General features: G+C 37.0%; 1 protein-coding gene across 3 annotated transcripts in view; it reads left to right on the forward strand.

The window, feature by feature from the left end:
* The window catches only part of SLC44A5 (solute carrier family 44 member 5), a 408,769-nt gene that overhangs the window by 362,956 nt on the left and 20,837 nt on the right, over positions 1-24,976 (forward strand). For all 3 annotated transcript variants that reach the window (XM_032296576.1, XM_032296574.1, XM_032296575.1), the window contains exons 10-16: positions 1,672-1,784; positions 7,493-7,624; positions 18,150-18,249; positions 20,410-20,502; positions 20,959-21,046; positions 21,589-21,851; positions 22,375-22,469. In XM_032296576.1, coding sequence (XP_032152467.1) covers positions 1,672-1,784; positions 7,493-7,624; positions 18,150-18,249; positions 20,410-20,502; positions 20,959-21,046; positions 21,589-21,851; positions 22,375-22,469 — 884 coding nt within the window. The remainder of the gene's footprint in view (positions 1-1,671; positions 1,785-7,492; positions 7,625-18,149; positions 18,250-20,409; positions 20,503-20,958; positions 21,047-21,588; positions 21,852-22,374; positions 22,470-24,976) is intronic.

The raw sequence follows: 24,976 nt of genomic DNA on the forward strand, positions 1-24,976 counted from the left end.
ATAATAAAGTCTAACTTGTACTTTGTGTGAGAAACTAGTGGGTGGTGTTTAGAGCTGTAAAATCAGATCACTTCATGAGATTTTACTCATTTTGATGCTTTGTCCTAAACAATTAGAGTAATTACTTTTAGTATGTTAGGATTTATCTTCAGCAAAGATCGTAGTCTATTCTTGACATTATTTAAACTGATTCCCCTATTGTCAGACCCAAATGTCACTAGGTAATTTCTATGCTGCTTCTTCATTTGGCTTTTTCATATCTACCTGAACAAGTGTACATTGTAATAGATTCTCCTGCTTACCTCACCCCCAAAACACATGCCAAAACCCTCTCCACCCAGGCACCACTCATAAGAGTAAAACATCAACTCTCCCTTTAGTTTCAATTCTTCTGCTCTCATTTATTTTGTAAATCTAAATCTAAAGTACTTATATGATTATATCTAGTTTATTCAGTTATAATTTTTATGTACAAATTTAAAACACACCGAATAAACAGTTTTATTTCTTGTTATTTTTTTCCTCTGACATTTCTGAATCCTTTCCTTGGGCTGTGCCATAAAATAATCTTTCAACCATATTGAATATTTAAGCATTAAAGTATCTGTGATTTTAAGAGGGAATGACTTCCAAAGTTAAAAGCATAGGCTTTGCAAGACTCTGACACTTCAGTACTGTGTTGTCATCTATCCAGTGACAGTAATTATGGAGGTTTTTTAATAATAAAAAGATAACACTTGAGACAGTAACTTCGTAAATGTACCAAACTGTGTCTGTTGCTATGTTTGGAAACTTACAGGTAACACCAGACATAACAGTTCTTAATAGAAGCATCGGGCAACTTTCCAATCTTAATGAGTTCTCTTTGAGAAAATTACATCAGAAGACTCCAATGTGACCTTAACCTGGATATATGGGAGGAAAAGAAGCTTCTCTAGTAGTTCAGTCAAGCTCTAAAAAGAAATTAAAACTGACAGAAAATAGTCATACTGTTAATTTCTTGATAAAGTCACACGTCCCAAGAGATACAGAAGCTTTATCCTGATTCCAAATAATAGCCCACAGATCATTGGGGACCTGGAATAGATGTCTGGTGACATAAGGCATCACAAACTCCTAGAGATAATTAGACCATAGAGATAATGACTACAGCATTATGGGCTCTGAGGGTGGCCAGTTATTTTTCTTATCTTTCTGCCCCAAAATGATTTTCTTACTTCTATAGCCATATTACAGAAGATTTCCACCAGTCACCAGGTAAATGAAACAGAACAAATTCATCATGAATATATTTTACAATTTATGACCTAGTAGGTAGATATGGAGAGAAAAAATAAGACATGGCAACTGTTGCCAATAAATCAAAATTGTAGGTTGGAGGAATTGTATTTTTCCTTGAACAATAACTGATACTAGACTTCAGTTTACACAAAGATGTAAACTTTTTCAGGTACACAAAGATGACTTCTGTATAAAGTCCCTATGGTCCTGCTCTTTCATATGAAAGTCTTAATGGAAATCATTGTTTATACTTTTTAACATTATTGTTTCTATGGCCAGCTAAAATAATTTGAGAATAATTTTGAATAGAAAAAAAAGTTTTGTCTTGATGTTTGTCATACGTTATGTTTAGCACACTTGACAGCTGTGTTTGTTGTGGGTTTTTTCTAGTGGGCTTACGATCGCCATGTTCCTTAGTTGGATATTTTTGATACTCCTGAGGTTCATAGCTGGATGCCTCTTCTGGGTCTTCATTATTGGTGTGATTGGAATCATAGGTTATGGTAGGTATCACTCCTCTTCAAATTGCCAAATATCAGAATAATCTTTTTATTTTCAATTGCTATGATTGCTTACCAGAAAGCATTTGTTTTCTGTGGATCTAATTATTCTTTATCCTCATAAAAGCTTTAAACTTAGAAAAAATATTTAATTTTGCATGTATTGTCTCTGTTACTTTTTCTTCCTATATCTTTGGGGAAAAATTGCTGTCAGAACGTTTTATTCTTTTCCCTACCAGCCTTTGGTCTCCTGCCTCATGGACACTAAGAAGGAGGTAAAAGGAAATCCTTTTAGATTAATGAAAAACATTTCAGACAACTTCTTTTATTTCTTTAACGTTTCTATCTGATCAAAGGCCAGGTCTGCAAACTTACAGAAGTGTGATCTATTTTTCTCTTTCAACTTAGTACCTTTAATCCAGGTACTGTCACACCATTTAATAACTTGTACTCCATAATGAAGCATCGCCCTCTAGAGGCAAGTATTCTGAATTACGCCCTTAGATGGAGAATTACAGTACTGTATCTGTGGGAGCTTAGTAATTGGCAGTAATTAAATTACAATACTGTCTGTGGGAGCTAAATAATTGGCAGTAAGTAAATGTGGGAGTTAAATAATGAGTACACATGGATGTAGAATTTGGAGTAATAGATAATGGGAACGTGGAAGGGGGTGGATAATGAAAAATTATATAATGGATACAATTTATGTCATTCAGGTGACAGATACACTAAAAGCCACAATGCAATATATACATATAACAAAATTACACATGTATCCCATACATTTGTACAAATAAATTTTTTAAAATCCAGGTTGAAATCTAATCAGAAACTCGATCTCCCAAAACAATACATATCAGGTTTGTGAGCTCTATATATGAATTAAAGTGTTTCACATGGAACAGGATCCACCTGTGGCAGCTTCTTTTCAGTATTGTAAAAATATATGAGGCAATGAATATGTTCTATAAATGTTTGAGAGCTTTCTAATTAAAATAATGATTTCCCCTACAGCACCATTTGGACTGACAACAGTTTTATGGTAGTAGACATTAAAAATAACAATCCCTTATTTCTGTCACTCAGTGAAGAAGAGCTTTACACATATAAGAAGGCAGTTGAATCCCCTGGTTGTGTAGTTAGCCTGTGTTCTAATTCAGCTCCATAACATACAACTGGGTAACTTTGGAAATTTGTTGATGGTTAACAGACCCGGTGTCCTCATCTATAACATCAGCACAATAATGGTATCTTCATCTCAGAGGATCTTAAAGATTAAATGAGACAATGAATACAAAGCTCTTAGAGCAGTACCTGGAACACAGCAGACAATCAGTATGTGATGGGTTATTGTTATTACCCTCCTCATTATCTCCAGTGAGTTTTTGGTAAATCATTCAGGTCTTCTCAGGTGTTCCTTATCTACTCCTGTTGTACAGCTCCTCTTGAATCCCACCTGGGTTTCTTGCTGAGCACAGCCAGGTAACAGATAACAGGTGAATCAGTCTTCCATCCTCTAATCAGAAACTGCAAAGAAAGTTGTTTAAATGTCTTGTTTTTGTGTTCCTGCTTGGAGATTAATATAATCTCCGCCCTTTGTCACTGGAGAGCCTGGGCATGTGATTCAATCACTCTTGTATTGTCATCAGGAAGGAAAGGGCAGTCTGCTATTGACTTCACTGATGTCTTAAGCAGCAAGAAAATCAGAGATTGGCTGTAGTGCAATTTTAACAATGGCAAAAAGGAGAAAGATGGTCAATGTATAAAAAAAGTGCAGGTGAAACAACCAATATTCGTTCCCTATTGACTCCCTAGATAGTACTAACCCAGAAATTAATGACGTGGGAAGTAAGCTTGATGGTATTTATTGAGGGAGGAAATGTCTAGTTAGGTTGGGGAGTGTCAGTAAATAAGACTGCATGTAACTGACCTCTGCTACTATCCTGGACAATTGACTTTCTACGTGTCATGAGAAACCAATTTTTTCTACTAAAATTTCCTACTGACAGCAGCCCATTTACTAGGGCAAATAACAATGTGGATGTGTCATTCTGAGCAGAGAAAAAGCCAGAGTCGTTGTCGGCAAGCGTTCATATACAGGAATGGAACAGCTCTCTTTGGACAGAACAGGTTAAGAGGTGTACAGGAGAAGATATGTAACACTTTGGTTATGAGCATGTATTTAAGGCATGAAAAAGGCACAATCCCAGATTCATCACATATTAACTGTATGATCCTCTGCAAGTATACAGTTTCTTTAATTCATAGTTTTCTCAACCTTATAGCAGGAATCTGTGAATACTAAACAAAATCATATGTATAAAGTACTTAGATTTTGCTAGCATATAGTAAATGCTCAAATAGTGTCCATTTTTGTTGTTCCTGATATTGTTATTCAGGAATATTATTGAGGAAAGAGGACTCAAAGCCCAGAGATCATAACTTAAAAAAACTCTAGGACAAGAGAGAGAAAGCAAAGAAAGGGAAATTGGAAAATATTGCCTAAAGTTTCACATTCACTAGTATGAGGAAACAAAATCGTCTGAAGGGCATTTTTGCTATGAAATCACGGCATTAGAAAGAGTATTGTACTGTATTGTTTTATATGTTGTTTTGATAAACTTTAGGAAATAAAGGAAATCTCCCTCAAAAGAAAAAAAAAGCAACTCATAAGCTAAAATCAAAGCGGGGAACCAAGCAGGAAGCACAGGTGAAACACTGGGTAACCTAAAGTGGTGCTGGGATCAGGAGACTCAGACCGGAGTTGGCAGCAGAACAGGGGTCATACCTGAAACTCCTGGAGTAAGCCTGGGATCCTAGAAATGTCTAAAGTGACCTGTTTGTTAGTACCCTTTAGCTGCCAGAAGAAATAAATGTAAATCTCCTCTAGATGAAAGTTTTCTCAATTTAGGTCACTAGGCTTTCACAGATTCAGATCAACAAAGTCTGGGACTACCTGACATGCAAGAAAACAGTTCTGTGTGAAATCAGTGGATACTATAAACATGAGATTGAGGTCTCCAGGAATTCAGATATGGATATTAATAGATATAGAACAGGTGGCCGGACACGGTGGCTTACAACTTTAATCCCAGCACTGTGGGAGGCCGAGGCGGGCCAATCACTTGAAGTGAGGAGTGGGAGACCAGCCTGGCCAATATGGTGAAACCCTGTCTCTACTAAAAATACAAAAGTTAGCCAGGCATGGTGGCACACACCTGTAGTGCCAGATACTTGGGAGACTGAGGTGGGAGAATTATTTGAACCCAGGAGGAGGAGGTTGCAGTGAACTGAGATCATACCATTGTACTCGAGCCTGGGCAAGTGAATAAGACTTTGTCTCAAAAGAAAAAAAAAAGAAAGATATAGAACATGAAATAACCATGCATAAAAAGTATAGAATTACAAAACTAAAAATCAACAAAAATGTCCAGGCATACATAAAGATGAGCCAAAAAGAACTTTTCAGGATCAAAATGTTATATTAAAAACAAATTGATAAGCTAAACAGCAAAATAGAGAAGTAAAAAATTGAAATATGAATCTAAAGTAACCAAAATATAGCAGAATGTGATGAGACAAAAATATGATTGTGTGGTTAAAAGAAATAGAAAATAGGTTAAGAAGGGCCTGACATATGTCAACTATATTTGAAAACTCTTTGCTGATAATTTTCTAGAACTGATGAAAGACATAGATCCATAGATACAGGAGGCCCTCATTATACTAAGGAGAGTAAAGGAAGAGAAATCCATATCTAATTGAACATTATTCTGTTTATTCAACAAATATCAATTGAACAGCTGCTGTGTACAGACTCTATTTTAGATTCTTGATGTACAAGAGTAAATGAACAAAGGTTTTTACTCTTCTGATGCTCATAACCTAAGTAATTTATATATTAGAAGGTAGTTAATGCTATGGAAAAAAAGAAAAGGTACAGCAGGAAGGGGGGTATTGAGAGTGCCGTGGTAGGGCAAGGAGTCAAAATGGCAATATTAGGGTCTTTTGGGGAAGATGTCTAAGAAAACACTTGAAAGCAGTGGCGTTAGACAGTCAAGATGAAAGAAAAGTTCCAGACAGTGGGTACAGCTAGAGCAAAGGCCCTGTAAGATAAGAATGTATTGAAGAAATGGCTGGGAGCCTGGTGTGGATGGGTGTACTGAGTAAAGGAAAAAATAGTAGGAGATGAGGTCATAGAATTTATGAAGGAGCTAGAGCCTTACAGATTATTGTAAAACCTAGGCTTTTACTCTGAGTGAAACAGAAGGCAATGTAGGGTTTTGAGCAGCAAAGAGATGAGATATAGTAATTGCTCTAGTCCCTGTATTGAGAATAGACTGTAGTAAGGCAAGAGTAGAAGCAATGAGACCAGTAAGGAGACGATTGTAGAAATGTATATGCCAAATGAGGGAAACTCTTGAAGATGGTCATACATGCTTTTATTGTATAATAATAGTTGTATTTCCTGATGGATTGAATGCAGCTATGAGAGACGGTGAGAAGGAGGATGATTCCACAGGAATATATGAGATGTAAGAAAAGATGGTGAACAAAGTAAATAAATGAGTAAGCATTTAGGTAAAGCTAAACTTTGCCTGCATAAAATAATAACTGCTTTAGATATTGGACACTAAAATTATTCTTGTATGTAGGCAAAGTTTGTTTAGCTTTACTTACATGCTAATATATTTAAAATGTACATAATGAAATTATTGAGCAATAATTAGAGAGGGTGATTATTGAGCAACTAAGGTCTTTGAGTTTCCTTATTAAGATATTGACTTTAGACTTATTAAAAAAACAGAAGAGATTTTCAAGGTAATCTGTTATAAAAATAGAGTAGATAGTTCAAAACCAGTAGAGAAGAATAATGGAATATAAGTAAGTGAAGAAAAATCATCAATTTTTAAAGGATTTGAATTGGAAGAAAAGTAGAGGTGCAAAATAGAACACGAAAAGCAAAAGTAAGAACATAGAAACAAATATAAATATATCAATTTATAAAGCATAAATATGTTTAACTCACCAATTAGAATACAGAGATTGTCAGGTCAGATTAAAATGTACACATACAAATTGGAGCTATATATTATTTATAAAAGTTATACAACATGTAAGGAAATAGAACACTTGAAATTGAAAGGATGGAAACAATATACTAGCAATCATTAACAAAAGAAAGTGGCAGAGAACAATGATATCAGCAAAATAGATTTTAGAATGACAACTATTGTTATGGATAAAAATGATTTAGTTCACTAGAAAAATACCAATCCTAAACTTGTTGCATCTATTTAAATAACCTCAAAAATGATAGAATTGCAAGGATAAATAAATAAGTGGGTAATAATAAATTAGTGTTGGGTAAAAATCTTAAGGGGAGTTTTCGGTGCATCTTTCTAGTGAACAAATATATCATCATGTATTTAGCCAGTCCTTACTGATGGACATTTCTAGTCAAAAGGATATTTAAAGCCAGATGTTGCCACAGTTATCAAGACAGATACTAAAACATTTATATCAAATACAGTAGCACATTTAGACTATTGGATCCAAATAAAGTGTTTGCTTTGTAAATATGTGTCTTTCCTTTGCAGAATTTACCATGCTGATAAGTTTTATGTAGATATGTATGATGAACACATACAGCTTGTATATCAGAAAATCATATTTTATATCATTCCTGTTTTTCTTTCTTTTTCAAGGAATATGGTACTGTTACCAGGAATACACCAAACTTCAGGAACACCCAAGTTCTGTGTTAACTATCTATGACATCGGGATTCAGACTAGCATAAGCATGTACTTTGAACTGAAACAAACATGGTTCACATTTAGTGAGTATTTTAAAAACTGGTTTCATTAAAATTGTAATAATGAGAAAATATCTTTTTGTCTAAAAGAAAATTTGGATGGGTATAACCTGTTAAATGTATTTATCACTAATGTCATAAAAGATAATGTGTCTATAATCCCCTAACTATAGTAAGTGGAAAAGTTATTGAGGAAAATTTACTGTATAACCTAAGAAAATACTACCTTACAAGGACCTCAAGCCATTTTCCTTCAAATTAAAATGATTTAGTTGTGGACATTTATAGGCATTAATCTGATGTCTAACAAAGATGTTTAAAAAGAGACAAATGCTTGGTTTTTCAGCTTTTTATTTATTTCATTTTCTGAGATAGGATCTTGCTCTATCATCTAGGCTGGAGTGCAGTGGCACAATCATGGCTTACTGCAGCCTTGACCTCCCAAACTCAAGCAATTCTACTACCTCAGCCTCCCAAGTAGCTAGGACCACAGGCGTGTGCCACAGTGCCTGATTAATTTTTTATAGAGATGGAGTCTGTCTATGCTGCCTAATCTGGTCTTAAATTTCTGGGATCAAGTGATCCTCCCACTTCAGCCTCCTAACATGCTGGCGTGAGCCACCGTTTCCAGCCTCAAACTTGGTTTTTAAAAAGAAAAAAGGAAAAGGAAAAACAAATAACAATTTTTTCATAAAACATTTAAACTACTTATAAGAATTATGAGTAATATCTGAAAATAAATTTGCATGTTTGAAGTGTTTCTTCAAGTTTTTTAATTTCTTAAGGATAGTATTTTTTAATATTAACAAATTTAAATATTTATTAAAATGTAACAAAATTTTTAAAGCAAGATGATTTCAGAGATAGTTTTAATCTTATATGTCTGGAATGGTGTTATTATAATGCTCTTTGTAAGATTCATGTTTTTTATTTTATTTTACTTTAGGTGCATACTATATCTGGCATTTCTCCCCATGTTATCCCTCCCCACCCTCCCCTCCCTGCCCACCCCCCGCTGTCTGTCCCCTACCCCTGCCAACTGTCCCCAGTGTGTGATGCTCCTCTCCCTGAGTCCACGTGTTCTTGTTGTTCAACACCCCCCTATGAGTGAGAACATATGGCATTTGACTTTCTGTTCTTGTGTCAGTTTGCTGAGAATGATGGTTTCCAGATTCATCCAAGTCCCTACAAAGGACATGAACTCATCGTTTTTTATGGCTGTGTAGTATTCCATGCTGTATATGTACCACATTTTCTTTGTCCAGTCTATCATTGATGGGCATTTGGGTTCCAGGTCTTTTCTATTGTACACAGGGATGCAATGAACATATGTGTGCATGTGTCTTTATAGTAGAACAATTTACAGTTCTTTGGGTATATACCCAGTAGTGGGATTGCTGGGTCAAATGGAATTTCTATTTCTAGATCCTTGAGAAATTGCCACACTGCCTTCCACAATGGTTGAACTAATTTACACTGTTACCAACGGTGTAAAAGTGTTCCTATTTCTCCACATCCTCTCCAGCATCTGTTGTCTCCAGATTTTTCAATGATAGCCATTCTAACTGGAGTGAGACGGTATCTCAATGTGGTTTTGATTTGCATTTCTTTAATGACCAGTGATGATGAGCATTTTTTCATATTTGTTGGCCTCATGTATGTCTTCTTTTGAAAAGGGTCTGTTCATGTCCTTGGCCCACTTTTGAATGTGGTTGTTTTTTTCTTGTATATCTGTTTTAGTTCTTTGTAGATTCTGGATATTAGCCCTTTGTCAGATGGGTAGATTGCAAAAATTTTTTCCCATTCTGTTGGTTGCTGATTCATTCTAACAATGGTTTTTTGGTTTTTTTTTTTTTTTTCTTCCTTTTTTTGCTGTACAGAAGCTCTTTGTAGATTCTGGATATTAGCCCTTTGTCAGACGGGTAGATTGCAAAAATTTTTTCCCATTCTGTTGGTTGCTGATTCATTCTAACAATGTTTTTTTGTTTTTTGTTTTCCTTTTTTTGCTGTACAGAAGCTCTGAATTTCAATTAGATCCCATTTGTCTAACTTGGCTTTTATTGCCATTGCTTTTGGTGTTTTAGTCATGAATTCCTTGCCTATGCCTATGTCCTGGATGGTTTTGCCTACGTTTTCTTGTAGTGTTTTTATGGTGTTAGGTTTTATGTTTAAATCTCGAATCCATCTAGAGTTAATTTTAGTGTAAGGTGTCAGGTAGGGGTCCAGTTTCTGCTTTCTGCACATTGCCAGCCAGTTTTCCCAACACCATTGATTAAACATAGAGTCCTTTCCCCATTGCTTTTTTTTGTTTGGTTTGTCAAAGATCAGATGGTTGTAGATGTGTGGTGTTGCTTTTGGGGCCTCTGTTCTGTTCCATTAGTCTATGTCTCTGTTTTGGTACGAGTACCATGCTGTTTTGTTTACTGTAGCCTGGTAGTACACTTTGAAGTCTGGCAGTGTAATGCCTTCTGCTTTGTTCTTTTTGCTTCGGAATGTCTTGGCTATGTGGGCTCTCTTTTGGTTCCATATGAAGTTTAAAGTGTTTTTTTCCAGTTCTGTGAAGAAGGTCATTGGTAGCTTGATGGGCATAGCTTGAATCTATGGATTACTTTAGACAATATGGCCATTTTCCTGATATTAATTCTTCCTAACCATAAGCATGGAATGTTTTTCCAGCTGTTTGTGTCCTCTTATTTCATTGAGCAGTAGTTTGTAGTTCTTCTTGAAGAGGTCTTTTACATCCTTTGTTAGTTGTATTCTTAGGTGTTTTATTCTCTTCGTAGCAGTTGTGAATGGTAGTTCGCTCTTGATTTGGCTCTCTGTTTGTCTGTTATTGGTATATATGAATGCTTGTGATTTCTGCACATTGATTTTGTATCCTAAGACTTTGCTGAAGTTGCTTATCAGTTTGAGAAGATTTGGGGCTAAGATGATGGGGTCTTCCAGATATACAATCATGTCGGCTGCAAATAGAGACAGTTTGACTTCCTCCTTTCCTAATTGAATACCCTTTATTTCTTTTTCTTGCCTGATTGCTCTGGCTAGATCTTCCAATACTATGTTGAATAGGAGTGGTAAGAGAGGGCATCCTTGTCAAGTGCCTGATTTCAAAGGGAATTCTTCCAGTTTTTGCCCATTCGGTATGATACTGGCTGTAGGTTTGTCATATATAGCTTTTATCATTTTATGATACGCTGCATCAATACCTAGTTTATTGAGAGTTTTTAGCATGAAGGGCTGTTGAATTTTATCAAAGGCCTTCTCTGCGTCTATTGAGATAATCATGTGGTTTTTGTCTTTGGTTCCGTTTATGTCATAGATTACATTTATGGATTTGCATATGTTGAATCAGACTTGCATCTCCGGGATGAAGCCTACTTGATAGTGATGGATAAGCTTTTTGATGTGCTGTTGCAATCTGTTTGCCAGTATTTTATTGAAGATTTTTGCATCTATGTTCATCACGGATATTGGTCTGAAGTTTTCTTTTAGTTGAGTCTCTGTTTTTGGTATCAGGATGATGTTGGTCTCATAAAATGAGTTAGGGAGGATTCTCTCCTTTTGTATTGTTTGATATAGTTTCAGAAGGAATGGAACCAGCTCCTCTTTGTATGTCTGGAAGAATTTGTCTGTGAACCCGTCTGGACCTGGACTTTTTTTGGTTGGTAGGCTATTGATTGCTGCCTCTACCTCAGCCCTTGTTATGGTCTATTCAGATTTTCAACTTCCTCCTGGTTTAGTCTTGGTAGAGTACAAGTGTCTAGGAATTTATCCATTTATTCCTGGTTTACTGGTTTTTATGAATAGAGATGTTTGTGGTAATCTCTGATGGTAGTTTGTATTTCTGTGGGATCAGTGGTGATATCCCCTTTATAGTTTTTTATTGCATCTATTTGATTTTTCACCCTTTTCTTTTTTATTAATCTGGCCAGCAGTCCATTTTGTTGATCTTTTCAAAAACCATCTCCTAGATTTATTGATTTTTGGAAGGTTTTTTTGTGTCTCTATCTCCTTCAGTTCTGCTCTGATCTTAGTTATTTCTTGCCTTCTGCTAGCTTTTGAATTTTTTTGATCTTCCTCTTCTAGCTCTTTCAATTTCAATGATACGGTGTCAACTTTAGATATTTACTTGTTTCTCATGTGGACATTTATTGCTATAAATTTCCCTCTCGACACTGCTTTAAAGGTGTCCCAGAGATTCTGGTAAGTTTTGTCTTCATTCTGGTTGGTTTTGAAGAACATCTTTATTTCTGCTTTCATTTCATTGTTTATCCAGTCGACACTCAGAAGCAAGTTGTTCAGTTTCCAAGTGGTTGTGTGGGTTTGAGTGTGTTTCTTGATCCTGAGTTCTAGTCTGATTGCGCTGTGGTCTGATAGACTGTTTGTTATGATTTCCATTCTTTAGCATTTGCTGAGGAGTGATTTACTTCCAATGATGTGGTCCATTTTAGAGTAATTGCAATGTGTTGCTGAGAAAAATGTATATTCTGTGGATTTGGGGTGGAGCATTCTGTATATGTCTATTAGGCCTACTTGGTTTAGCTCTGCATTCAAGTCCTGGATATCCTCGTTAATTTTCTGTCTCGTTGATCTCTCTAATATTGACAGTGGAGTGTTGAAGTCTCCCACTATTATTGTGTGGGAGTCTAAATCTTGTTTTAGGTCATTAAGAACTTGCTTTATGTATCTGAGTGCCCCTGTGTTGGGGGCATATATATTTAGGATAGTTAGCTCTTCCTGTTGCATTGATCCTTTTACCATTATGTAGTGTCCTTTGTTGTCTCTTTTGATCTTTGTTGGTTTGAAGTCCATTTTATCATAGACTAGGATTGCAACCCCTGCTTTTTTTTTTCTCCATTTGCTTGGTAAATCTTCCATCCCTTTATTTTGAGTCTATGTGTCTTTTTATGTGAGATGGGTTCCCTGAACACAGCACACCAATGGGTTCTGACTTTTTATCCAGTGTGCCAGTCTGTGTTTTTTGACTGGGGCATTTAGGCCATTTACATTCAATGTTAATATTGTTATGTGTGAATTTGATCTTGCCATTTTGTTACTGGCTGTTTTCTTTCCCATTAGTTGACTCATTTTCTTCATTGCATTTTTGGTTTTTGCCAGCTGGTTTGCTTTGGCAAACCAGCTGGCAAAACTGGTACTTGTTCCTTTCCATGCTTAGTGTTTATTTCAGGAGCTCTTGTAGGACAGGTCTGGTGGTGACAAAGTCTCTCAGTAATTGTATGTCCATAAAGGATTTTATTTCTTCTTCACTTACAAAGCTTAGTTGGCTGGATATGAGATTCTGGGTTGAAAGTTCTTTTCTTTAAGGATGTTGAAAATTGGTCCCCACTCTCTTCTGGCTTGTAGGGTTTCTGCCAAGAGATCTGCTGTGAGTCTGATTGGCTTCCCTCTGTGGGGGACCTGACATTTCTCTCTGGCTGCCCTTAGCATTTTTTCCTTCATTTCAACCCTGGTGAATCTGACGATTATGTGCCTTGGGGTTGCTCTTCTTGAGAAATATCTTTGTGGAGTTCTCTATATTTCTTTAAGTTGAATGTGGGACACCTTGCTAGGCTTGGGAAGTTCTCCTGGATAATATCCTGGAGCGTATTTTCCAGCCTGGATTCATTCTCCCCATCATATTCAGGTACACCAATCAAGTGTAGATTAGATCTTTTCACATAATCCCATATTTCTTGGAGGCTTTGTTCATTTCTTTTCACTCTTTTTTTCTCTTGTCTTGCCTTCTCTTTTTATGTCATTGGGTTGATCTTCAATCTCTGATATCCTTTCTTCTGCTTAATCGATTCGGCTGTTAGAACTTGTGTTTGCTTCACGTAGTTCTCGTGCTGTGTTTTTCAACACCATCAAGTCGTTTATGTTCTTCTCTAAGCTGGTTATTCTAGTTAGCATTTTGTCTAACTTTTTTTCAGGGTTTTGGTTTCTTTGCATTGAGTTAGTACATGTTCCCTTAGCTCAGAAAAGTTTACTATTATCCACCTTCTGAAGCCTGTTTCTGTCAATTCGTCACACTCCTTCTTGGTCACGTTGTGATCCTGTGTTGAGGAGTTGTGATCCCTTGAGGGAGAAGAAGTGTTCTGGTCTTTGATGGTTTCATCTTATTTGCGCTGTTTTTATCCTCATCTTTGTGGATGGACCTGGCTGTGGTGTCAGGGAGCTGCTTGATGAGGTCACTTGTCTGCCTGTGGAGGGGCTAGTGGGTTTTTAGGGACTCCTTCAGGTTACTATGGAATCTTCCTGCGTCTTTTGTTTATACTGGGAGGTTAGGCCCGCCTCTTAGCTGACCTGTAGGGGCTGCTGGGTTGTCAAGAATGCCATCCTGTCCAGTCCTGTTGCTACGTAGGCTTCCTGTGTTTTTTGTTAAAACATGTAGCCCAGTCCCACCCCTCTAATGGTGGGTTGTGCCCTTCCTCCACTGAGCTGGATCATTCAGGGTTTGTCTCAGACTGTGGCACTGGCTGCACAACCCATTAGAGTCAGAGCTTCAGCCCTCTAGGGTTTGTGGGGGAGGGTAGGGACTGCCTAGCTGTACCTGGCTGACTCCCTCTTTCAGCTACCTCTTTCTCTGGTCGTGGGGTAGGGGCCCGCCCAGCTGCTCCCGCTTATATCTCCCTCTCTCTTCGGGTGGGTGGAGGGGGCGATAGCTCAGTCCTCAGGCTCTTCCAGCTGCCTTTTGGGCTTATGCATCTGTTTAGGTCTGTGCGCCAATCCAGGATACCGTCCTGGATTATTATTCAACTCCACACTTGTAATTCTTAGTGCTTAACTGGCAAAGACCCCCTGTTCTGTGTATTGCTGAGGCTTTGGGGGAGGCGCTGTATCTGGACCAGAGCGCCAGAGGTGGAGCCTCCAACTGGCTGGTCAGATGCACTTTCTGGGTGAAGCAGCAGACCTGTCCACCTTGGTCTGCCCTGAGTGGGCTTTGCTCACTGTCAGACCAGACCCGTTGAAATGCACCTGGTAGGTACCTCAGTTGGAGCTAGGAGATCTCTGGATTTCTTCGTCTCTCTCACTGGGTGTTGTGTGCTGGAGTTGTGTCTAATTGGCCATCCACAAAATATTTTTTTACCTGGTACACCATGAATGAAGCTTGCAGGACTGGAAGTTGTTCTGGGTGTCTGTGAGTGAGTGGTGAGTGAATGTGAAGGGCATTACTGTACGCTACTGTAGACTTTATGTGCACTGTACTCATAGGCTACAACAATCGTATTAAAAGCTTTCCTTCTTCAATAACTAACCTTAGCTTACTGTAACTTTTTTACTTTATAAATTTTTAATTTTTTAATCTTTTTGACTCTTCTTTTATAATAACATTTACCTTTAGTTTTTGACTTTTTTATAATAACACTTATACAAACACATTGTATAGCTGTACAGAAAACATTTTCTTTCTTTACTTTTTGTAAGTATTTTTTTTTTGTATTTTTGTATTTTTAAGGGTTTCTTTCTTTTCTTTTAATATGTTTTGTTAAAAACCGAGACACAGGCCAGGCTTAGTGGCTCATGCCTGTAATCCTAGTACTTTGAGAGGCCAAGGTGGGAGGATCATTTGGGCCCAGGAGTTCAAGACTAGCCTGGGCAACATAATGAGGCCCTTTCTCTATTTTATTTAAAAAATTAGAAACAAAAAAAAAATTTGAAGACACAAACACATATATTATCCTAGACTTACACAGGGTCAGTATCATCAGTATCACTTTCTTCCACCTCCACATCTTGTCCCACTGGACGGTCTTCAGGGACAATAAAAAAACATGGAGTTGTCATCTCCTGTAACAATACCTTCTTCTGGAATATTCCTGAAAGACCCACCTGAAGCTGTTTTACATATAACTGTTTTTTACAGTAAGTAGTAAGAGTACGCTCTGAAATAACAAAAAGTATTGTGTAGTAAATACATAACACAACATATTCATTATTGTTACCAAGTATTATATGCTGTACATACTTATATGTGCTGTACTTTTATATGACTGTCAGCACAATAGGTTTGTTTACGCCAACATCACTCCAAACACATGAGTAATGCATTGCACTACAATGCCACTGGGCAATAGGAATTTTTCAGCTCCATTATAATATTGGGACAGGCATTGTATATGTTATATATGGTCATGCAGTGTATGACCATATATAAGTTCAAAAGACAGTTATATTTCTCTAATGTAATTATTTTGAATATGCAATTTTATGAAGGTAGAAGTTAAATATACAGTTTAACAGTGCAATGTCATAAAGTGATCCTTATATGTATTATCTTTGTAGGTTTGTTCAAAGAAGATAACAATTTTAGCATTATATGGTTATACTCCACAATTTGGGGTTAATTTTTTTTTTTTTTTTGAGATGGAATCTCTTTCTGTCACCAGGCTGGAGTGCTGTGGCACGATCTTGGCTCACTGCAACCTCCACCTCCCAGGTTCAAGTGATTTTCCTGCCTCAGCCTCATGAGTAGCTGGGACTACAGGTGTGCGCTACCATGCACAGCTAATTTTTGTATTTTTAGTAAAGACAGGATTTCACCATGTTGGCCAGGATGTTCTTGATCTCTTGACCTTCTGATCCGCCTGCCTCGGCCTCCCAAAGTGCTGGGATTACAGGTGTGAGTTACTGGGCCTGGCCTAAATTAGTGTTTTAAGAGAATAAAATGTACATGAAAACATAAATACACAGTATAACTAAAGGAAGATGTAGAAGTGATATGATACATTAGTAAGATCCTTATATACCTTGGGGTGAACGTCTACTTGGAGATGGTAACTGATGTGTGATGTGTCAGAATTTTAGTGATATAACAATAAAATGAAATAATGAGCTCTTCATCACTGGAACTGTTTGAGCATGAGCTAAATAACCATCTAGCAAGGAGGTTATAGACTGAATTCCTTCACAAGTGGGAAATAAGTTTCCATTAAGTTCCTTTTATACTTGCAGATTCTGATTCTTGATTTTAAGATCCATACCTTTTTTACTTTTTAACATTTCTGAAATCAAGATACATTTTCAAATTATTGAATAAACATTTAATGAAGTTTTTCTTTACTTTTCCCAAAAAGTTATTTAATTAAGGGCGTGTCCTAGAATTGAGGAAATATAATAATTGATGCAATTTGGCTTCAATTTTCAATTATTTAAAAAAAAATAAACTCAAGCTAGCTGAAGAGAAAAGAAAACTGGAGCAGGCTGAGAGCAGAGCAGGCAGTATTTACCATAAGGGTATAGAAGTGCCTCGTCAAACTAAAAACACCAGAAAGGCAGCTGCTTGCTCCTTGCCTCTGTTCACACTTGTTGTCTTGGAAAAGGATGGTCCCTTTGTCTTAAGTCTTTGTGATAAAGTCATCTCCATTTAGGATCGGCACCTATTTCCTTCATAATAGTGCCTGGTGGCCTTTCTGAAGTTACAGGTGGTCGGGAGCCCTCTCAGATGCAGAACATTTGGTAGATTGACCTGCCAGCCTGGGTGGTTCTACTGCTTTCTCAATTTCTAAGAACCTTTTTTTCCTTAAAGAGTTCTGCAGAATTATTTGACAATATATGCGAGTACCATGTTTCCTTGTGGTGTACGCTCTGTTCTGGTTTCTGTTTTTAAATCAAATGCCTCTTTGGGAGGAGATGAACGTATTTAGTCTATTAGATTTGCGCTGCTGGATTTTTTTTTTTTTTAAGTGTAACCTTGACTAGCTGTCTTATTGTTTATCCTGTAAGATTAGTCTATCGATTTAAGTTTGATAATTAAAAAAAAAAGTTTACTTTTTTAAAAAAGTTTACTTGGACTTCAAAGATTACTTGGAGTCAGGAAACGAAGCCCAAAAAGAAACAAGAGTTCTTCTCCTTGCTGTCTTTCTTTATACGTTTATATTCTTTCTTTGCAGATTCACTTATTTCACATAAAGATGGTTTTGACACAGTTTGTATAACCCACAATTCAAGATGTATAATCTTTAAGACTAAACTAAGTTGACTAAACTAGGTTCCCTTAGTTTTAATTCTAATACTTACATTGACCAAGTTGGGTTAAGTTTACACCCTGATTCCATCAACGGTGGCCATAGTGTGAAGAGTCGCAAAATAAAAATGGGACAAGAACCTGCTCTGCCAGCCAGCAAGGACAATTAAGAGACTCTATGAGGAATGTGAACCCCTCACAATGTATCTTCTGTATATTGTCTTACTCAATGAACTAAAGGTGGAAACATCTAAACCAGAAATTCCTAAAGCATTTCTTCCCTTCTTCCATGCCTATTTTCTAATTTCTAAAAGTTGTGTGAAATGTTTTTATGGATGGGATGAATGCTTTCCAAAAGAGAAGTTCAAGCTGTTGCTAAAGGTTTTAATCTAGATTTCTTAGGATTTCGTGGAGGTTTTGAAAATTAATTTCTAAGATTGGTATTTTGAGAGAGATTAACACTGCTTAGAGTATGAGATGTCAGAATTGTCAGAAATAATCATAAAGTTCAATCCTAGCGTTTAGGGAAAGTTTGTTTTTGTATCTACTTGTATTACAGACTGATTTTTTTTTTCCTGTTCAAAGTGATAATACTCTGCATCATTGAAGTGACTGTCATCCTCATGCTGATCTTCCTCAGGAATCGAATCCGAGTGGCCATTATCCTGCTGAAGGAAGGAAGCAAGTAAGGCCCTTAATGTAGAAACTCAGCTAAAGTGTATGAGTCAGTAAAAATCAGTCACTGTCCTTTGCATAAATGTCTTACCTGTTTTCCTTTTAAGAAGACTTTTAAAGGAAAGCATTTTCCATTCAGGAAAATTTGTTCAAGTTCACACTCTGCCACTTATTAGAAAAATCACCACTAACAAGTCCTTTAATATCCCCAATCCTCAATTATCACAGGGTAAAATAAGGGTAAAACCTATCTAGTGTTTGTATTAGCATTTTTTGAAAACCAAATATGTGTTAGGAGAATGACACATGTGAAAGTAAGTGATAAAGTGCTATATAAAAGCTAGCTAGATTACATGTTATATTATTTTCATACTGGGTCATATGTTCGTATTTATGGTTGAGATTATTTGCAAAACTTTAAATCACCATAATTCTATAAAGTCAGTTATATGCTATTGCCACTTCTGTCTGAGTGACAAAATTTTCTAATAGGACAATTGATTCTAGCAGCACCAGACTATACATTTCATATCTAAAGCTTATAATTTAGGAACACTTTAAACCCAGAGCCATTTTCATTTTATTTAAGTTACAAAATAAGCATTAAATCTTTCATAAAATTCATGCTGAGAGAAAATAACCCCTGCAGTTTCCACACTATTCCAAAAGGTCACTCAAGAATAATACTCTGGACTTTTTAATAATGCATGGAAGTAACCGGGAAAGCATTATTCTAAAGCTAACAGCCCATGCTCTCTACTTAGCATGATGGAAACTACATTGTTAATGATCAAGAACCAAATTATTTTTAACAGTCTTTAAGGATTATTTCAACAAAATTGCCATATTATTTTATTGTAATAGTGCCACCTGAAGCCAGTGGTTTAAATAGTTAACAAGCACTTAGTTAAACTCTCTCTCCTTCCCACAATAACTGAAGCCCTATCATTAGCCACTGAAAACCACTGATTTTCTGGGTTTATTTCTTAAGTAGTATGATATTGTGCAGTTCACTGTAACTTGCTCTACTTGTTTCACTTCTAAATGTGCATTTGTGTGAGCATATGTGTTTGTGTTAAACTTCCAGTAAAACTGCAACAGGTTGATGGTTTGCTCGGGGGATAATGACTCAAATAGGCATGAGAATACAGGGTAAACCTAAGGACACACAATAATTAACAGCATATGAAGAAAGAGAAAACAGTATAGCTTAAATAGTGAGGGGAATAAGGTAGCAAATACAAAATGAATCTAAGTGTCAATGCATTAGGAGTGATAAGATTTTCACCTTATTTCTCAGTGGCCATATGAAACAGTGTTGTGTTTATCCAGTGTCATGTGCTGAAAGGTCATGTAACAGAAGTCACTAGAAGTAGTGCAATCAGATAGTGAACATTTCACAAGTCATTTCCTATTAGAAAATATCAAAGAAATTGTTATCCTTGATAATTATATTTTCTAAAATTGCATTTTAGAAATTAAATTTTCATATATAATTTAAATTTGTAATTTAAAAATACATGTAACTGCAAAGAGAAATTATATTTTCTAAAGGAAAAAAGAATAAGGAATTACCTGAAGGGTTGCTATGTGGAAAAAATGGTAAAGTGGTCATTTCTTCTCCAGAAGTTAGAGGATATAATTTACAAACAGGCAAATATGAAGGAAATTTCTAATAACCTTGATAAGAAAATAGAATAAGCCATGTCATGCGAAAGTAAGTACCCATCACTCAAGATGTTCACCAAAGGCTGTTGAACACATCCTGAAGGTAGTATAGGGGATTCCTGAATTAGTGGGGGATTCCCACAGTGTGACACATGATCTTCAAGGTCTTCTTCAATTTTAGAAGTCTAAGAATCTAAACAAAAGGAAGAAATGTCATGATTGCAATGTATCAAATCTTCATGGGTCAGACAGAAGTAACCAAAGGGAGGAAATCTGCGGAACTTTAGGCAAGAGTCGACATGTGCATGGGAAAAATGCCTCAACTTACTTTTAAAAATAGGTAAATAAATAAACAAAAATGTAAAACCAACTGAGAATATGCCAGAATGATCACCAAAAAAGAGTACATGGTTATTACCAGTTTTCTTTGAATTGATTCATTCTAAAGCTTATTTCTAGTTTTAACAATCATTTTGAATTTCAACTATTTGTTTTATTTCAGAGCCATTGGATACATTCCTAGCACATTAGTTTATCCAGCTTTAACTTTCATTTTGCTCTCAATCTGCATTTGCTACTGGGTCATGACAGCAGTGTATCCTTTGGTAAACTGGCCTCTCTAAACCTCAGGTTCACATGGCTATTCATGAACCAGGAGTTCGTGTTCAGTGTTTTCTATCCCTGGGAAGATGAGAAATATCCTATAGAAATAACTAATTTTTTTTCCCAAGTTCTAAAAACATCTCAGTCTACTGATTGAATTTCCCCTCAAATGGTTCATATTATAGATTTATTTTATCTCCACATATGATACTACTCCTTAGCAATAAGCCAAGAAAGCGCCTATACATTTTACTGTTTTTAAGGGGCCACTCAGTGTAGCTGGCCCACATAACATTAATCTAAGCCTGAAAAATAGATGAATATTATTAAAATATTTGGCATTTTGGAAGTTAATTTATCATGCACTTTTGAGTTATCTGTAAATTGTTTTCTTGTCCATTTATTTTCAATCTACCAGCAATGTTTATCCTTAATGGAGTCTATTCAGTTTCTTGGCGACATCAGGGGTACCTGTATACAAAGTCATAGCCCCAGAGGGGAACTGTATACATGAAAATCAAACCTGTGACCCAGAGGTAAGAAACACCTTTACTTGCTTCAGTTACTTACTTCAATATAGAAACTCTTTTATTTACTTACTTCAATATAGAATTCTGCTGCAGTTCATTTTGTAATTGTCGTGGGAATTGTCCTGAAACAGAGATCCTATGCACTGATGGAGACCACTATGTGCTGAAGGGGAGAGTGCGTCAGGTTAGCAGGAGTATTGAAAACACTGGGTAGAATAGAGAGAAAGCACTGTATTTCCTGAGCTTGCCTGTCCTTCCATATACCCAAGACCAAACAAAGTAGGTATGGTCAACAACAACACTGATAAATGTGAGATTAGAATAGGTGCAGATTATGAGCATTCAATGGAAAATGAGACATTTTAGATGTTTCCCAGAGCTCATTAGAGAATTATATAAAGTGATATGATAGAAAAATAGAGGAGTAATAGCAGGATATAATAGAGAAGAAACAGAACATGCAATTAGGGGGAAGAGGAAAAGACAGGGAAGTGTTCTCTTAGAGTGACATTTAATATTATGTTCTGTGTTCTTTTTTCTGAATGCAGATGTTTAATACAACTGAAATTGCCAAAGCTTGTCCTGGGGCTCTGTGCAGCTTTGCGTTCTATGGTGGAAAGAGCTTGTACCATCAATACATCCCTAGTTTCCATGTATACAACTTATTTGTCTTTCTCTGGCTTATAAACTTTGTCATTGCATTGGGTCAGTGTGCCCTTGCTGGTGCATTTGCTACTTATTACTGGGCCATGAAAAAACCTGATGACATCCCACGATACCCACTTTTTACTTCATTTGGACGAGCCATACGGTAAGTTCCATGTTGAGCCCTACACCTATCACCTCAGTTATATTTAGTGTGCTTGTAATTTAGTCTTAGCTCATTAATTCAACTGGCAAGGTACAAATGAGGTCAAAGGTATGATTCAAGATTCATGGGTGCCCATTGGTTTTGTCTGGTTTCACAGCCACAGTTTTATAATACCTGCCCAAGCCAATTTCCTTCTAAATGCTGTAGGTTACTAGAGAAAGAAAGAGACAGAGGAGGACACCAAATGAAAGACTGAGGATTAGCTTCGTTCTCCATTGAGCAGTTGAAACATCCTATTTTATGATGATAGACTATTAGTGTCATTTATGTCGATGAAAGGTGAGACAGATGTATATGGTTTAAAACCCTCTGTGGAGATCTTTATCAGTCTAAATAAGAGGATGCAAAAGGCTCTTTGCTGTTAATCCTTCTGAAGATACCTTTTAATTGTGAAAAATATTCAATTAGCATCCTTTTAAATAATAGTAAAGTTTTAACTTATTCTCATTTTATTTTTGTGCAGATATCACACAGGATCCCTAGCATTTGGATCTTTAATTATTGCATTAATTCAAATATTTAAAATTATCTTAGAATACTTGGACCACCGTCTTAAACGTAAGATTTCAGAATTTATCTCAGATGTCCTGACTTTTGTGAAGAGAATATATTGGGTAGGGGATTGGGGGAGACCTGATGATTATAACTTGGACTAGGGTAGTAAGGATGGCAGGGCACGTTTGGGACCTGTTCTTTTCTGAAGAAAAACCAGAGAGAACTTGCTGAAGGATTGGATATCGGTGGGGGGGGGAGGGGAGGGGCAGCGGTGAAAAAAAGAGAGAAAAGGTATATGATTCTATTTATTAAGCTGTGGAAGGCAGGAGAAACAAATTTCAAAAAGAAATTAAGAATTCTGTTTTGAAATGTTATTGTTGAGAAGCATGATGGAGATGTCAGGTAGGCAGTTCCAAGCCTATAGTTCAGGTCAGGTTAGGCTGAAAATATTAACATGAATGTCACAGGGATAAATCTTCATACCTGATATATATTGTTAACAAACACATAAACTTTTCCTGGAATATACATTAAAAGATTTTATTATTAATAATGAAAACAGACTTGAAAAGGAACAAAAAAGCTGGAAGACTCACAATTCCTGATTTTGAAATTTGTTATAAATCTACAGCAATCAAGAGTGTGGTACAGGCATACGAATAGACATATGGAGCTAGAATAAAACAGAAATCCCAGAAATTAACTCTCACATATAAGACCATTCAATGGGAAAAGGTCAGTCTTTTCAATTAAAAGTGCTGGGAAAATGGGATATCCGCATGTAAAAGAATGAAGTTCAACCTTATCTTACATTAATATACAAAAATTAACTAAAAATGGATCAAATACCTAAACATCACAGGAAAACTGTAAAACTCTTAGAAGAAAACGAGAGGAAAGCTTCATGACATTGGATTTGGTGATTCTTAGTATACCAAAAGCATAGGCAACAAAAGAAAAATAAATTGAACTTCTTCAAATGTAAAACCATTTGTTCAACAAAGAACACTACCAAGAGAGTGAAAAGACAGCCCACATGATGGAAGAACATATTTGCAAATCATATACCAGATAAGGAATTCATATCCAGAATATATAAAGAACTTCTATAATTCAACAGCAAAAAAATAAGCAACCCAATTCAAAAATGGACAAAGAACTTGAATAGACATTTCTCCAAAGAGGATATATAAATGGCCAATGAGGACTTGAAAAGATACTTAATATCAGAGGGATCCAAGATGGCAGAATAGGAACAGCTCTGGACTGCAGCTCCCAGCTAACATGCAGAGGGTGAGTGGTCACCGCATTTCCAAACAAATTTTTATTGCCCACAGACCAGGAGATTCCTGGGCAGAAAAGCACCACCAGTCTCCAGCATGGCTATTTCAGCCAGCACAGCAGGTCTCCACACAAAAACTCACACAGATCCAGGCACCATTTCAACTGGCAACTGGAATGTTTGGGAGACACAGTCGCCCATTCAACTGATAAAATGGGGACTGAAAGGGAGCCAGGCCAGGAGATTCCTGGGCAGAAAAGCACCACAAGTCGCTGGCATGGCTGTTTCAGCTGGCACAGTGGGTCTCCAAAACAAAAACTCACATAAATCTGGGCACCTTTTCACCTGGCAAATGGAACACCTGGGAGACAGAGTTGCCCATTCAACTGAACAAAAGGGGACTGAAATAGGGAGCAAGGCCAGGAGATTCCTGGGAAAAAAAGTGCCACAAGTCTCCAGTATGGCTGTTTCAGCGAGCACAGTGGGTCTCCATACAAAAACTCACACAAATCCGGGCACTGTTTCAACTGGAAACTGGAATGCCTGGGAGACACAATTGCCCATTCAACTGAAAAAACAAGGGGACTGAAACAGGGAGCCAGGTGATCTGGCTTGGCCGGTCCCACCCCCACAAAGACCAGCAATCTGAAACTCTCTGGACTGAGAGTTTCACAGTAAGCACCGCTGAACCCAGTATAGTCCATCTCTGTGGGGGAAGGGTGTCCACCATTACCGAGGCAGTCTGCCAGTACTGAGAGAGTTCACCATTACAGAGACAGACTGCCATTACTGAGGCAGTTCTAACTATACCCCTATAAACAAAACTTCAAGAAAGTTCACACAGCAGCTGGGCAGAGCCCACGGCAGCTCAGCAACACCTCTGCTGGAAGACTGTGACTAAGCTACCTCCTCACAGGGCAGGGCGTCCCTGAAAAAAGGCAGCAACATGACAGAAACTTATAAATAAAGCCCTACCTTCCTGGGACTGAGCACTAGGGGAAAAAAAGGTGATTATGAGTTCTGCTGTAGCAAACTTAAATGTACTGCTCAGCAGCTCTGAATGGAACAACAGAGCTCACAGCTCAGCACTTGAGCTCCTGTAAAGGACAGATTGTCTCCACAAGTAGCTCCCCGGCCCCCATATATCCAGAGTCACCTCATAAAGGAGAGCTCAGACTGACATCGGGTGGGTATCCTTCTGGGAAAAATATAGCAGAAGAAACTGGCAGCAACCCTTATTGTTCTGCAGCTGCCACAGGTGATCCCAAGGCAAGCAGGGTCTAGAGTG

Source organism: Sapajus apella, unplaced genomic scaffold (genome assembly GCF_009761245.1).
Source record: "Sapajus apella isolate SASKATOON/1434 unplaced genomic scaffold, GSC_monkey_1.0 scaffold36, whole genome shotgun sequence".
NCBI lineage: Eukaryota > Metazoa > Chordata > Mammalia > Primates > Cebidae > Sapajus > Sapajus apella.